Source organism: Xiphophorus couchianus, chromosome 7, assembly GCF_001444195.1.
Source record: "Xiphophorus couchianus chromosome 7, X_couchianus-1.0, whole genome shotgun sequence".
Lineage (NCBI taxonomy): Eukaryota > Metazoa > Chordata > Actinopteri > Cyprinodontiformes > Poeciliidae > Xiphophorus > Xiphophorus couchianus.
In genome coordinates this window covers 24,964,723-24,980,294 of record NC_040234.1, presented here as the reverse complement: position 1 = coordinate 24,980,294, position 15,572 = coordinate 24,964,723, and the positions used below count along the sequence as shown (strand labels likewise).

Below are 15,572 nucleotides of genomic sequence, written 5' to 3'. Positions count from 1 at the left end.
TGCTATTTATAAATGGAGACAACATGTTGATGCAGTGGTCCCAAGTGTTGTGGTCTTTGGAACAATTTGAGTTAATCCATCTGACCCTAGAGGCTGATATGGAGCCAACACTGGCAAGAAGAGCAGGTTAACACACTCCATTGTGACATGAGAAGAGAGATGCCAATATGAAAGTAGTTTGGGTTTGAGATACTGACAATAAGAAGGTAATTACAGTTTGATTGCAAAACAGTGTGAAAAAAACTTCTAATTATTTTATGCCACAGAGAAATGTTATAAACGAAGCAACATTAAGCCTTTGTCCAAAGTTTACATGGGCTGTCTCAGCAATCTTAGGTTGTAGGTAGCAAATTTCTGTGCTACTTAAAGGGTTAGTAATATGGGTGTGTTCACACCATTCAAGCTCAGATTGAACAGGCCATACAAACTGCAAAACCACCTCTGTAGACAAACAGCAGGTGTGTGAAAAGACTCCCAGACCAAGTCTTCTCAGGAAAAATGGATGAGGCCAGTAGATGGAACTTACCCAGAAAGAACATTAGCACATGAAAAGAGCAACATTTTTCAGCCTTCTATTGCCTGTGTACCTACAGCGCAGCAGTGCCACAGTCACACTGCTGCGTCTGATTCAACAAAGACAAACACAATCTGTTGCAGATGCAGACAATGCATTGCCACAAATGATGCTGGCCTGAGTGGTGAATGTGACAACTCGAGGTCACGAGACTAGACTTCTTCTGAGGAATAGAGGCACCTAAAGTTTTCCTTAATCCTTAAATCAGAAAAGGAGGTTTTGATAAATTTATATTTGTGGTAAATATGTATGTTAGTAACTTGAGTTCAAGTTCAACCATTTATGGACGGCTACAATGGATTGATAGGGGCAGGGACAGCAACTCCTGCAGGCTTAACAGTCCCTATGCTGCTGTGGTTTGTGAGCAGTCTATCTGAAACCAAAGGAGGACGTTGTAGTGATAGTGTCACTACTGTGATTTGTAGTTAAGACATCTTAAATGCAAGTCACAGAGGTGACTTCACCAGATATAAGGTTATCTTCCTTTCCTCTCATTGGGTTGATGGGAAATGTTGTATTGACATTATTGTACAAGACACTTAATATTTCAGCACTTAGAAGAACCTCAATAAGATCTAGCCAGGAGATGCAAAAGGCTTACAAGCCTTTAGGGTGAAGGCCAGTCTTTACTTAGCAGTGGATGAAAGGGTGAAAGGTGTTTTCTGATGTGGGTTATGATTTTTAAAAAGTGACTAGTAAACATTCTTGGCCTCATTTCTTTCTGAGCACATGCACAGACGGCTTCTGCACAATCTTGACAGAGGGCTGTTACGTTTAGCCAACATAAACCACAAACACAAATCTCATTTTATGAGCTTATAAATTGAACAGGTTAATGAAAAGAAAACACTCCCTCATAAGCACTGTATATAAATCAGTATGCATAACTTTTGCCATTCTGGTAGATGATATTACCATATTACCGCCCAATCCTAGTGTTTTGTCAACTAATAATGGCCTGTTGAGCACAACAGCATTCATGTTCTATCCCAAGAAGATAGTGAAAACATTTGGTCCTTTGTCAGCAGGTCTTTAAAACACGTCAGTCTGCACAATTTGCCCTAATCAATTTGAGTCAATAGGACATCTTGGGTTTCTACGGCTGTAAGATGCAACTTGTGTTCACTATCAAGAAATGGAACATGAAATCAACAAACCAATCTACAGCACAGTAGTTGTTTTCACTCTGGAACCCTTCCCAAAACAAACATGCACAATTAAAGTATTTTGTTTTTGTTTTTCCATTTTTATTATTAGTATTCCTACCTCACTGTGTTCTATGATACAATCATTTTGCTTCTCTCTTCATTGGTTATTATAAGTCTAATCAGAAATCTGGTTGTCTTCTTTCTCTTTGCTTAATGTTATTTCCATACTAGGGGATAATATGTTATATGGGCACTTGTTTTGGGACAGTCTTTACCCTAGCTGTAAGTACCAGAGTGAGAAGAGGCTGGGTGTGAGGAGGAGAACGAGGAGGAGGAAGAAGAGCAGGAAAAAGGAAAGATCACTACGTACAAAACACAGACGATGATAAAAAAGGGACAGGTGTAGAGACAAAAACAGAAAAAGACAAAAATATGACAGTGTAACTCAGACTAACAAGTAAATGTTTTAATTCACAATTTGCCACACATCCTGTAAAAGGAGATAAATCAAAAACATAAAAATGACAGCAACAACAACAGCTCACATTAAACAAGCATCTGTTTTGGTTAGATTTTTTGCTCACTGTAAAATATTCCTTTGCATAACAGGGACACAATGAGAATGTGGTTAAGGTTAGGGCAATATATTTTAACATAGTTAAAAACCTTTGTAATGTTTTCATTTACTTTATTGTTGGTGAGGTTGATGCTGTTAACTTTGTGTTCTCCTACAGAGTATCCCTTTCATCTTTTAATAAAACTACCAAAATATTTTACACTGAACTGCATACCTATTTTATATATCAAAAACTATTTGGTTACTTTCCCCGCTGCTAACTTTACACACACCCTTTGCCACTATAACAAATTATCAGGGAAGGCTATGTTTACAGGAATTTTTGCCTTCTACTTGAATTTATACCAAATGTGCTCTGTTAGGTTAAGGTAAGGACAGCTTCTTTACAGAAAATTTACTCATCCATATCTTTGCAGAGCTAGTTTTCTGGTGTAGAGCCAGCTCTAGATGTTTCGATGCCTTAGTGAGTGTAATGTTTGCTGATAAACACTGTTGAATTGCTAAAGTCTTTTTGAAAAAGTCGGTTATATGGCAACATGGTGTTTAAAAGAAAATTATAATCCAATTGAAAGTAATAGATCACATTGTTTCTTGTCTTTATGGAAGACAAGAAAGGTTTGAAGGTTCAGCAATTTTCTTGGCCTGGTAGTCCCCAGTGTGTCCAACCAGGACAGACTAAATTCACCTGCTGCTGAGCAGTAGAAGCAAAACATGCATCAAAAATGCTTCATGTGTTCAAAATAAATTACTGAGTTTAGATTATAAATTTAGAAAATAAGAGGTTGTATTTCATTTATATAGTGACAAAGTGGCTACAGTAACTACAGTAACAAAATTAGGCAACTACAGTATACTTTATTGTAAAGAAGCTAGACTAAAAATATTAGATCCTGAACAAAAACAAGAGAAGAGTTGCAACATGTTTCACGTCCAAATGAGCTGACAGAGTGAGACATTCAGAACAAAACTATATTTAAAGCAGAGCTGTTCTTCACCAGACATGACCAATGCATGTTGTAATGACCGTGACCACTAGGGGGTGCTATCATTATTAAAGCTGTTGTGAGGGATTGCTATTCTGGACCCTGGAGAACTCAAACTGCATGGGCTCATTCTGTCTGTATGACCCAGAGTCATACGAGAACAGTGAGCATAAAGCTACATTGCTCTTTTACAATAATTTAAAACTGGAAACCAATGTTTTAAGTGGCAGATTAATTTCTATGCAAGAGAAAATTATGGAAATTAACAGAACAACTAAACAGACACACATTCTGCATGAACCGAGTGTTAAAATAATAAAACTTGTTCCTATTTGGACATCAAAAGGATTAATAATAATACACTACTGATATAGAGTATTTTATATTATAAAAAGTAAAAATATATTTAAAGTTTTGGTTTGTTTTTTAACTAATTAATAATTTATTTTCAACCTTTTATGACATCTTTTTGGCCAATTCACGCAGGAAATATTATTCAACAATCATTCATATGATGGACATTTATATATTGTCGGGCTGACAATGCAAAATCCCTCCAGACTTCATTACATACAAAGAGTTTTATTGGGATATGTGTATGACTGGTTTAGTGTTACTCCCAGCATACTTCACCAGTAGCAACAGTCTTTAAGAAACTTTCAAACTTATTGTTTTGTAGGCATTTGGAGACTTTTACTGCGTTGCAGCAAGAAGGTCCTAGATACAAATTCCTGACGATGTGTTCTGTGTAGAGTTTGCATGTCTGAGTTCTTTCTGGATTCTCCAGTTTCCTTTCCCATGTTTGAATGTGTATTGAGTGTCAAGAGATGAATGTGGCTCTAGTGTTCAGACTTTATAATGTAAAGTTACAGAGACCTAGACAAGTCAAGATAGGACTAAATTATTCTGCAGTAAATACAACGCAGTTTGTGCTCTATGAAAACAAATAACTACTGTTTAGCATATAATAATTTAGTCCAGCTTTAAGAAGTATTTTTTATATTTTTATCCAGTGGAATTTTTTATTATTTATAATAATGGACTTCTGTTTAGACAGAACAGAAACCCCCCAGATGTTCATCTGGACAACAAACTGGACAGTGAAACTGTCTATAAGAAGGAACAGAGCAGACTGGACTTGTTGAAGATAAGATCCTTCAAGGTTTCCAGCAAGATGCTGCAGACCTTCTATCAGTTGCCAAGAAAACCCGAAATCATTGCACTTCCCTCATGCTGGAGATTTTAGTTTAACAGTAACAATAATAAAGTTACCTTTAAAATGAATCACACAATAAAATAGAATTCAACTTTATTGTCATTGCACTGTCACAAGTGACATCTATACCCAACAGTAGACTCAAACTTCAATAATATAAATCTGGTTATGTGTGTTGTTTTTGTCTCCTGCAAACTTTGCTTTAATTCTATTTCCTTTTTCTATCTAATCATAAGAAATCATAGTCAGACAGACAGAGTCATGAAACAGGAAGAGCAGGTTTCCTGGAAAAAAAGAGGAAGTAAGTTTCCAGCCTGCAGATTTATAAAAATAGTTTAGACTATTCCTTATTTCAAAGCATGAAAGTTTTAAAGAATGAAATCGAAACATTTTGAGTAATTGGATAAGATTCAAAGTAAAATACTTATATTAATATTGATTTACTTGTAAGAATATTTGCACTTACATTTGTGGAAATACTTACAAGTAAAACAAGTAACTGTAACTTTGGTATCAAATAATTACAATAATAGTTTATTCTTGGTTTCTTTTCAGAAGAACATCTGTAATAACTCACATTATGATTATAATAAGAGTAATAAGTTATGGTTATCATAATATTATAAATGAATGCTAAAGCAGAGAAGCTAAATAAGTTATAAATGTGATTTTGACATTGAACTTGAAATGGTGTAAAATGTGTAACTGCAATTAAACATCACTGATGTTGTATTGGAGATAGATAGTAGGCGAAAGGATAGGGGGAAAGGAGGAACTAACAGGAGAGCAGAGATGACCAATGCCTTATTTGGAAACAGATTGTTGAACAACTTAAACTTTTCAAAGAAAAGGTTGAGCAGACAACGGATGTAGGAGGACCATTGAGCAACCCTGAGACATTAGCACAGACATCAGGTCATAATGTCTCTAAGATAAAGATGGATATGAGATCATCTATCTAAGCACACAGCCAATGAAACAAGCACAGCAACAGTGCTAGCCAATGCAAACGCACCAAAAGTGTGGATAAGCCATATAAAAGGTGAGTGCAAAAGAGGAACCTTTGGTTAGATGCTCCAGGCATCTATGAGCCAAGGTCAAGATGGACAAAGAACTCTGCAGCTGAAGAAGAGCCGGGGCCACAGAGCCGAAGACTGTCCCGCTCATGGGGACCAACCCGTCAGGCCCACAACATGTGGCTTCAAATCGCACTTCTCTCATCAGCTGGGTTCAGACCCCAAAGACAAAGATGAAGATAAAGGCAAAGAAGAAGAACTGGTGCCTTCCTTCCATGAGATCGGCTCGTCTACATCTCAACGGACCAGAAAGATCGTGAGACAAGATGAAGGAAGCTTCAGAGCCGCAAGAGAAGAAGCTGAGGAACGCTACACACATTCTTTTCACTTTTACAAAGTAAGCTTCTCAATTAAATACTACATTTAAATGTTAAACAATTAAGGGGTTTTAATGTATCTCTACTGAAACCATCAAATCAAATTTTAATAGTATTGTCATTCTCAAAAAAACTTTTATTATCATTAGGGATCTGGGGTGTCATCTGTATGGTTAGTACTTTCTATAAGGTTTCCACCAGAGGGTACCATGGGACCAACAACACAGGTTCTTCAGAACCTCCAGCTAACCCGTCTCCTCCAGAGGTCCCCACTGAGTCCTCCACTCCAACCTCGGCACCAACACTCTTCTGTAATGTCACTTCCCCAACTACAGGGACATTTTTGGATGAGTTGGGCCGAGTTGGAGGTAAAACGCATAAGTGTACCATGCATATAGCCCATGTGGTTGTCAGTTTAGGGGCATGGGTCAAATGAAACTTCCTTTGCTCTTTTGACATCATGCTTGCAGTAAATGTTCCGCTTTGGATCATTTTTGATGTGCATTCTTTACCTCAAAAAAGCTGCTGCTTTCTTTCACCATTAATGCAACCTGAACCGCAGCATGCACCCCCACAATATATCAAAACTTGCGGCTCGATCCCATAAAGTATTCTACTACTTTTGTTGGCATAATGAGCAACCATGGCAACATAATTAGCAAAAACCGAGCAACAATCAAATCAAAACAAAAACTTACTACTGAGAGCTGAAGAGCTGGAGGTTAGAACTATGAAGACATGAGTCGAGTAGCAGCACGGACCAGGAAGGAAGTTTACCCGGAGAGCGGAAGTTAACTCTAACCTCTTCTGGTCAAAAGCAGCTCAACAGAACTTAATACACTATTAATTAGGGAAAAGCAAAGTGTCGCTATTGGAAAAGGAATGACAATAAAGTAAGTCATATGGTGCTGGTCACTGGGCAGTACCAGCAGAACCAGGGGCAGTTGACTGTTAGCGACCTCAAGAAGGCTTCTTCAGTTAATGCCACCAACCTAGCTTAGCTGGAAGTGAGGGTAAGCGGCTAAATAGACAACTTATCGGCGCTCAAAACAAGCTGTTACGGAGCTGAAAACTAGGTTAGTGCAGTAAGAGGAGACTAAGCTCTGTCTTAAGCAGTGGCGGATGTGGAAATTGTTACAAAAGTTACAAAAGTTCAACGTAACTGAGCCGGGGAATTCCGGAAGGAATCAACCATTAAAAACACTTTGTAACAAAGCGAAGGGGGTCGGGGGGTCAGACGAGATGGCGTCTCAGTAAGGCTTCTATTCTCAAACTCCACTAAAAACTAGACTTAAAGCCATAATTTTAACCTGTCTAGTTTGACATCTCGGTCCTTATCACGATCACACACTATTGGATAACAAGAGAAAAGACCGTAAGTCGTCCAACATGAACAGTGTAAATCTTGATTTGCATAACTATGCTAACATCGCTGCTACTTTCGATGCTACTGCTGAAGCATCTATGGATGTCGGAGACTTTTTACTCTCGTCGCTGCCTGATATCCCAGTAAAATCCCCTCTTATAAAGAAGGGAAAGCCCTCCGCCAGTACCGATGACCCAGATTACATTGTTATCAGACTCTCCGCCATCATCAATGCCCGGGCCGACTCACTTGAGAGCATGGTAACATTAAAAATTGAGGGGCTTAAGAAAACTATTGACTTTGTCTCTGAAGAATTGATGGATATTAAAAAGAAAGTAATGGAGGTGGATGCTAAAGCTAAAAAAAGGGAGGAGCAGCTGAGAACAGTGGAGAACAGCATGATGTGGAGCTTGAACACTACTCTCGCTGATGGAATCTGTGGCTGGTTGGGGTCCCTGAGAACCACCAGGAGAACATCAGAAAAAAAGTGATTCTGATCTGCCAGAAAACCATCGCTAATGATAACATAAATGTGGCAGACGGACTCGACCTCGTTCACAGGCTTGGGAAAAGTGATCACAGCAAGAAGACGCCGCGCAACATTATTAACCAGTTTCTGTCTCGTACGGTGAGAGACGTCCTCTGAAGAACCGCCAAGAAGTCCAAGTTCCTGTCGGACAACAACATGCGCTTCACAGAAGACCTGACAGCAGAGGACCGGGAGAAACGACGCCTCCTCTCGCCATCAGTACAGGAGGCGAGGGCGGAGAGCAAAACTCGTCCAGCTATTTCACAGCTGGACGAGTCTTCATCAACGGCAATGAGATCTTCCCTCCCTCCTCCACATGATGCTCCACCTGCTGGTTTTAAGTTCATCCCGATCCTGTTTGGTTTACAGTTTGTTGTTCAGTTATAATAAATTATCTGCCATTAACAGGAATAGGTTGCTAGAATATAGCCAATAGTCATATGGCTCATTCATTATCAATATCTTCAGTTTACAGAGCTTGAGCACTAACTCATTTTTTCATAGGTAATTTGCTATCCCACTAATATTGTTCTTTATTGTTCTCTATTGAGGATTTGTTCTTTTGTTCATGTGTCTCTCGTTTCTTTCTTTCAATGCCATCAGGTTAAGAAATAATTTGAAGCGCAAAGCAGTCTTTTTATCTATTAAAAAATTTAAATGTGATTTTTATTTTATTCAGGAGTCTCAGTATTGTAGATGACATGACATTCTGGAAAAATCAGTGGGGAAAGGAAATATGGGCAGCACAATGTTAGAGATTTTTTGGTATTATCATTTTATTTTCTTACTCTAGTTCACATTAAGTCTATAGATCTTTGTGATTTTCTGTTTAAAGTGTTCTCTTCTTTAAATGACCTGGAGGTCACTACTGTCTGTTCAACTTTACGAGAAATAGATAACACTGAGTTTCTCAGACTTTAAACCCTTTTACAAGAACACCTCCTAATTTAGTAACTACCTGTGAACAGTCGTATTTTGTTTTCTTGACAGTATTGACCGAGATTTGAACCGGGCTCAGACCTTTGATCAGATATCACATCTGGAGCTGGGTTGTTAGATGTTTGGGTTAGAAGCTTTACGACCTCTGTTGTTTTCTTGACTGCCCCTTGCCTGTTCTTCTTTGACAATAAAAACAGGAGCTGTTGTGAGGGCAGATCAGAATGCTCTGTGGATTCTTCGGAGGAAGAGTTCTCAGAGCCTTCCCTTTTGCAAAAGCTCCACGTAAAATTCATATACGTTGTCTGTGGTTCTTTCTTTTATTTAGGTTCGAAAGGAAAATACCTATCACACATGGCTCAGAGAAAACTGCTGGGGTTTTGATTCTAAAAGATGCATTTCCAGGGGAGGCAATGAGTTACTACAGGGACCCCAAGGGGCATCTCATTGTTATGGTTCTTACTTTCTCACAGACTATTATAATAATAACCAACATATATGGCTACAACTCTCATTCAGACAACAGAGAGCTTTTTGAAATCTTATCTTGGTTATCAAAATTTCCTGAAGCCCTTCTAATTTTCGGTGGTGATTTCAATGTGGTTTCTGATAATAATATTGATAGATACCCTCCTAACAACTCTAACTCATCCAATGGCTACCTGAAAGATTTTATGGACAAATTTGATGTCTTAGACATTTTTAGGGAAACATTTCCTATACATAAATTACACATTAAATCAAAGACTCTGTGCTCCTAAACCCTGTAGACTCAGGTGGTTTAAACGTTTTAGATTTCTCATCTTTAAATCAAACATTTAAAATCAATTGGATCAGAATTTTTTTATTGAACCCTGACTCTTTGTGGAATTTTATCCCTAATTATATTTTTTCCAAACTTGGTGCCCTTTCATTTTTACTTAAGTCTAACTATAACATAGAAAAACGTCCCCTAAAACTAGCCAATTATCACAAACAGATGCTCCTTGCTTGGTCCCTAATTTATAAACATTCTTTCTCATCTGGAATAACTAGAATATTCTTTACAAAAATCAATCTCTGTGTTTCCCTAACTGGTTTAATAATAATATTATTTTTGCAAAACAATTACTTAACTCTGACGGGTACCTAAAGTCTTACTCTGAATTTTTATCTACCTACTGTATCCCAGTTCCCCCCAGGGAATTTGCTATTGTTATGGATGCCGTTCCTAAAGAAGTTCTCATGCTCTTTAAGGGCCATCATCATTCTGGAGAGGACAGAGCTGTAGACATACAGTCGATTCTTCTGTTTTTGAATCTGCTGTGGGTAAAGTTTGTTTCTCCTCTAAACCCTCCACTAGAAACAAGAATATAAGATCCTTATTTCAGAAGGACATTGCTACTACAACTTATGTGACTCACTACTGACCAAACTGTCCCCATCAATGGGGACAGTTTGTTTCTGATACCAAATGGACAACGGTTTGGACTCTGCCCTCCAAATACTTCATTACGAACAAACCTCGTGATGTGTGCTTCAAACTTCTCCACCAGTGCTACCCTGAAAAACAAAACCTGCACCAGGATATAGACCGTAGCTGCTCTTTCTGTTAGTTGGACAATGAGACAACAGTCCACTTATTCTGGAGATGCCCCTTTACTGTCTCTTTCTGGAAAGACTTTGTATATTATATTCAATCTCATATTCTCAATAGTTTTTCACTTTTATACACAGATGTAGTTTTTGGTTTCTACAATGTCTGTCCTGCTAATAAGAATCAATTTTATGTAATTAATCTATTGTTAATATTAGTTAAAATTCATATTCACGAATGCAAATTTTCTTTCAAAAAGCCTCTATTTAATCTGTTTTTATCTGAATTACAACACTGTGCAGTAACTATACAGACCTCTACAATCCCAAAGCTGTAACTGTATTCCCTGAAACACTGCCTTATCTCTGTTTGTGCTCCTTGTATTATAGAGATGTTCAATTACGGTGAAGAATAATAGGCACCTTCCATGCATTGCACATTAGAAATTTGAATAGGCAGATATGAATGACACTCTCAATGGGAGAACATCCCAAATTTTAGGGAGAGAGCAGGGTAAAGGAGAGAAAACCTTTGTTGTAACCTTGGGCATACAACTATATGTGTTTTATTGGGGTAAACATAATTTATTTAAAATAACTAAACCACAGAGAACGACATTCCAGACGACTCAACGACACACTCTAGCAGGTTGAATATGTTCCAGTACAGTACTACTTCACAGGGAAGCACCCGATTTCACTGGTTATTTAAATAGACATTAATTGCAGAATAAAAAAGTGATATTGATCTCACTTACATTATTTTGTGTTTGCCTTTTTTAAGTTGGTGTTTAAGTGTTGTCAACTATGTTTTCCAATGGTAAATATTAACTAAGTAAAATTTAAAAAATTTCTATCACGTCTTAACATTTTGTAACAAAAGCATGGTAGGGTATCGGTGGAATTTCCTAGCACACATACCACCAGGATTTGCATGTTTTCTGGGGAGAATCTTGTGTAAGTTTAACGTGGGTTTATTAGTTGCCATTTTTGATCAGTGTCATTGTTCCTGATTTGGTTCAGTTAAAGATGCTTTCTAGTTACTTTGTACACCTTATTTATTCAAAAGCACTCTTTCATCTTTGTAAAAGTGTCTAAATTAGTGCCATGCTTTCTCAAAGTGATGCAGAAAATAAAGATAAAAAAAGAAAGAAAATGCAAGTTATGGTTAACAATTATGGTTTTTTTGATTCTGTATCTTAAATTTTTTTATTTATTCTTAATTTTTGCAATATTTTCCAAGTATTCTTAGTCCTCAAGAAACAGAAATCAGCTACCCTCTCCACACATTTTCCCCCAATGGACATTACACCACTAACCATTGGGGGGAAATGTGTGGAGAGGGTAGCTGATTTCCGTTTCCTGGGGGTCCACATTGAGCAGGGCCTCACATGGAACATGAACACCTTCAAGCTGATAAAAAAGGCCCAGCAAAGACTGTACTTCCTGAGGGTTCTCAGGAGGAACAACATCAAGGAGAAGCTGCTGGTGTCCTTCTACAAGTGCTCCATAGAGAGCATACTGACCTACTGTATCTGCGTCTGGTATAACAGCAGCACTACAGCTCAAAGGAAAGCTCTCCAAAGGGTTGTGAATACAGCCCAAAAAAATCATTGGCTGCCCTCTCCCCTCACTGGAGGACCTGCACAGCGACCGCTGTCTAAGAAAAGCACAACACATCACAAAGGACACTTCTCACCCTGGACATTCTCTGTTCACACTGCTGCCTTCAGGCAGAAGATACAGAGCAACCAGAACCAGAACCAACCGTCTCAGAGACAGTTTCTACCCGATAGCAATAACAAAACTAAATGCAATCAAAAACAACCATTAATCATCATAAATGATGTATGTGAGAATGTGGCTGTTCTTATTTTTTTATTTATTTTTTATTTTTATTTTTATTTTTTTTGCCAGTTGTTTGTTGATTCTTGCGTTGTGTGTGAATTGTGAGACAGTTATTTTTTGTTTTTGGGCATGTGCACCGACTGATGGCACCCTTTGAATTTTGTTGTCCTTGTGACAATGACAATAAACATTTATCTTATCTTATCTTATCTTATCTTATCTTATCTTATCTTATCTTATCTTATCTTTAGAAATAACTGATGATCTGGTGAAACATTTAGGGTTATATTTAAATAATTTTAGAACCAGTTAAAGACCAGATCAAATAGAAAATCTAAGAATTTCTTCTCACCATGATTGAAGGTCACTAAAGTCCTCTGCTTGTCCAAAATACTAAAGTAATGGTATGGATGGGACATACATAACAAATCATTCTCCTTTACCAAAAAACTAACTCAGCTGAGCTCTTTTCTCTGACTGTTTTTAGCCTCTTATATCTGCCTGATTTTAATTCTGCTGAAGTGTGTGAGTTTAAGAATTACTTTTTGTCCTGTTGCCAAAGTCTTGATAAACATGAATCGCACATTAAGGTTGAAGTATTAAAGCTGAGTTTAATTACTCCAAACTTCAAGTTTGATCTTTATAAACTTCTACTCAGGGCAAAGAGACCACCAAATGCCATTGAAATCTGAACAACTCTTTATGTGCCACAAGATAGTGCATGCAAAGTTGAGCGGTCTCAAGGGAGTGACACTGATGAAGCTGAGCTGTTACACCTTATAATGGTTCTAGGCAGGAAACTGTGAGAAGATGTGTCTTTATATGTATTAAAGAAGGTATATTAACAGAAACATTACTTCATTTTTAAGTATAAATATGTTTTTCTGAGTGTGTCAGTACATTTTGAATCTGGTTTTGTACCATTATGTGCCATTAACATGTATCATTTTGTCAGGAACATGCATCAAGTAAAAGCTTACTGTTTTTACTGAGGTTCCCTTTTCCTGTTGCTCGCTTACCTTTCCGAACGTTCCCATCTGTGGTTCGCTGAAACTCCCCAGCACTCAGAAGAAAGCAGGCACGGTCGTGTGGGTACCGTTCACGGCTGGTGTTAGAGCCAAGTCCTCCAGTGACTGGACTGCGCTCATCCCCAAGAACCTGGTCTATGGTAGGACAGTCCTCATTGGCCAGAGCTGCTGCATTGGCAGCTGCATCACCATTCTGCTTAGAGTCTTAGAAAAAAGGTGAAGAAGATGGAGGGAGAGATGGAACATCAGTAAAGTGACAAAATGAAAGTGAAAAACAGATAACAGTTACTACAAAAAGTGAAAATAAAAATATAACTTATGAAATACAACTGGGAAGAGAGGAAAAGAAAAAAGTAGTTTACACTGAGAACAAAACAACTTCAACAGAACAAATAAATGAAAGTCATTGTAAGTAAACAGAAAACTAATATTTTAGTTATATGAAGTGACATTAACATTTAGGAATGGCCCAACCAAAGTCACAATTGGAATCCAACATAGAATCTGATCTAGATGGCTCAACTTTACACTGATTTAGGACTAGCTTTTTTATTCTGTTGTAATTTTTATACACTGTAAAAAAAACAAAAAAACATCTCTCAACAACCCATTCATGATACACAATAGAAAGACACACAGCTCCAAATAACACCTGCCAATATTTGAAATAAGAATTTCTAACAAGTTTTACCAAGCTCTAATGTTCAGCTATTAAGTGAAATATTGTTTTATTTCTTAGATTACTTATTTATTAATTTTTCAACAAGCTAAAACACCTCACTGCATGTCCTTTAAGACACCGACATGCATCCCTGAGAAATACAGTGAAAGTCCATTAACTTTTCTCTATTCAGTTTTTTTTAATACTAATTTTCATTCCAGTCTATTTCCCAGGTACATAGACTGTGTCTGATAAAAGTTATTACCCAAATAACCTATAAAGGAATGGAGCATAAAATAAATGGATTCACCAAACAATTTTGCAAAATACATTATTTGAGATTTAATAGCAAGATTTGGTATTATGATTGGCAAAAAACATCTCCAAGTTTTCATTATTACCAATTATTAATTGTGAAAGGTATTGAAAACACTTTTTAAAAATCTATTAATGAGAAAGTGTAACCATTAAACTAATAATGTTTTACAGATGTGTCATTATTGTGTTTTTATTTATTTATTTATTATTATTATTATTATTATTATTATTATTATTATTATTATGTTAATTTCATCACACAATGTCCGGTATGTCCTTCATGACATTCTGAAGCATGCATATTTAATCTAATCTAACTTACCTGCTCTGTTTATTTCAATGATCTCTTCCTGTGCCAATGGACAGTCTCCAGTACCTATCATGCTTCCAGATTCCACCAAGCCTGGCCCAATTACATTGCCCATTAATCTATGTGGAGAAGCAGTTGCCATTGCCAGAGCATCTGGCTTGCAGTAATTAGGACTTCCTGGCTGTGGCGCTCTTGGGATGTGCTTGTTCCTTTTCTTTGGAAGCTTCTGCTTTGCCATGGCCAGCGAGTAGTACATCCCAAAGTTGTTGACAATAACAGGCACAGGCATAGCAATGGTTAGCACACCAGCCAAGGCACATAGGGCACCCACTAGCATTCCCGACCATGTTTCCGGGTACATATCTCCATATCCAAGAGTAGTCATTGTCACCACAGCCCACCAGAAGCCAATGGGAATGTTCTTAAAGTTGGTGTGGGCTGCAGCAGTTGGATCCTTAGGGTCAGCTCCAATACGTTCAGCATAGTAGATCATAGTAGCAAAGATGAGGACGCCCAGCGCCAGGAAAATGATTAGCAACAAGAACTCATTGGTACTTGCCCGCAAAGTGTGGCCCAAAACCCGTAAACCGACAAAATGGCGGGTTAGCTTGAATATACGCAGGATACGGACAAAACGTACCACACGTAGGAAGCTCAACACATCTTTGGCTGTTTTAGAGGATAGGCCACTAAGTGCTACCTCCAGGTAAAAGGGAACAATAGCCACAAAGTCTATGATGTTAAGGGTGCTACGGAAGAACTCTGCCTTGTCAGGGCAAAAGATGACCCGGGCCACCACCTCAATGGTGAACCAGATGACACAGACACCCTCCACATATGTCAGCCAGCCATCTGTCACAACTTCATATACAATCTGTAAAGTAAATAAAAAAGGAATTAGAGGAGTTTATTACTTACTTAGAGAAATGCATTTACCTTCTGATTCTCTACAGTGTCTATGATGTTATTTATATTTCATGGTATAACTGTATAAAGTACTATTTAGTTTGTTGCTCTTTCTTTGGCTCTAATTAAATACAGAGTGGAAATTAAACACAACTTTGTAGACGTATGACTTATGCTCCCCCATCTTCATAAAAACATGCACTG

General features: G+C 37.7%; 1 protein-coding gene across 3 annotated transcripts in view; it reads right to left on the bottom strand.

The window, feature by feature from the left end:
* LOC114147999 (potassium voltage-gated channel subfamily C member 1-like) overlaps positions 1-15,572 on the bottom strand; it is a 69,630-nt gene that overhangs the window by 21,680 nt on the left and 32,378 nt on the right. For all 3 annotated transcript variants that reach the window (XR_003596177.1, XM_028022875.1, XM_028022874.1), the window contains exons 3-4: positions 14,475-15,336; positions 13,165-13,377 (exon numbers count right to left, since the gene is read on the bottom strand). Coding sequence is in view for 2 of the 3 variants with exons in the window: in XM_028022875.1 (XP_027878676.1) it covers positions 13,165-13,377; positions 14,475-15,336 (1,075 nt within the window). In the remaining variant the exon portion in view is untranslated. The remainder of the gene's footprint in view (positions 1-13,164; positions 13,378-14,474; positions 15,337-15,572) is intronic.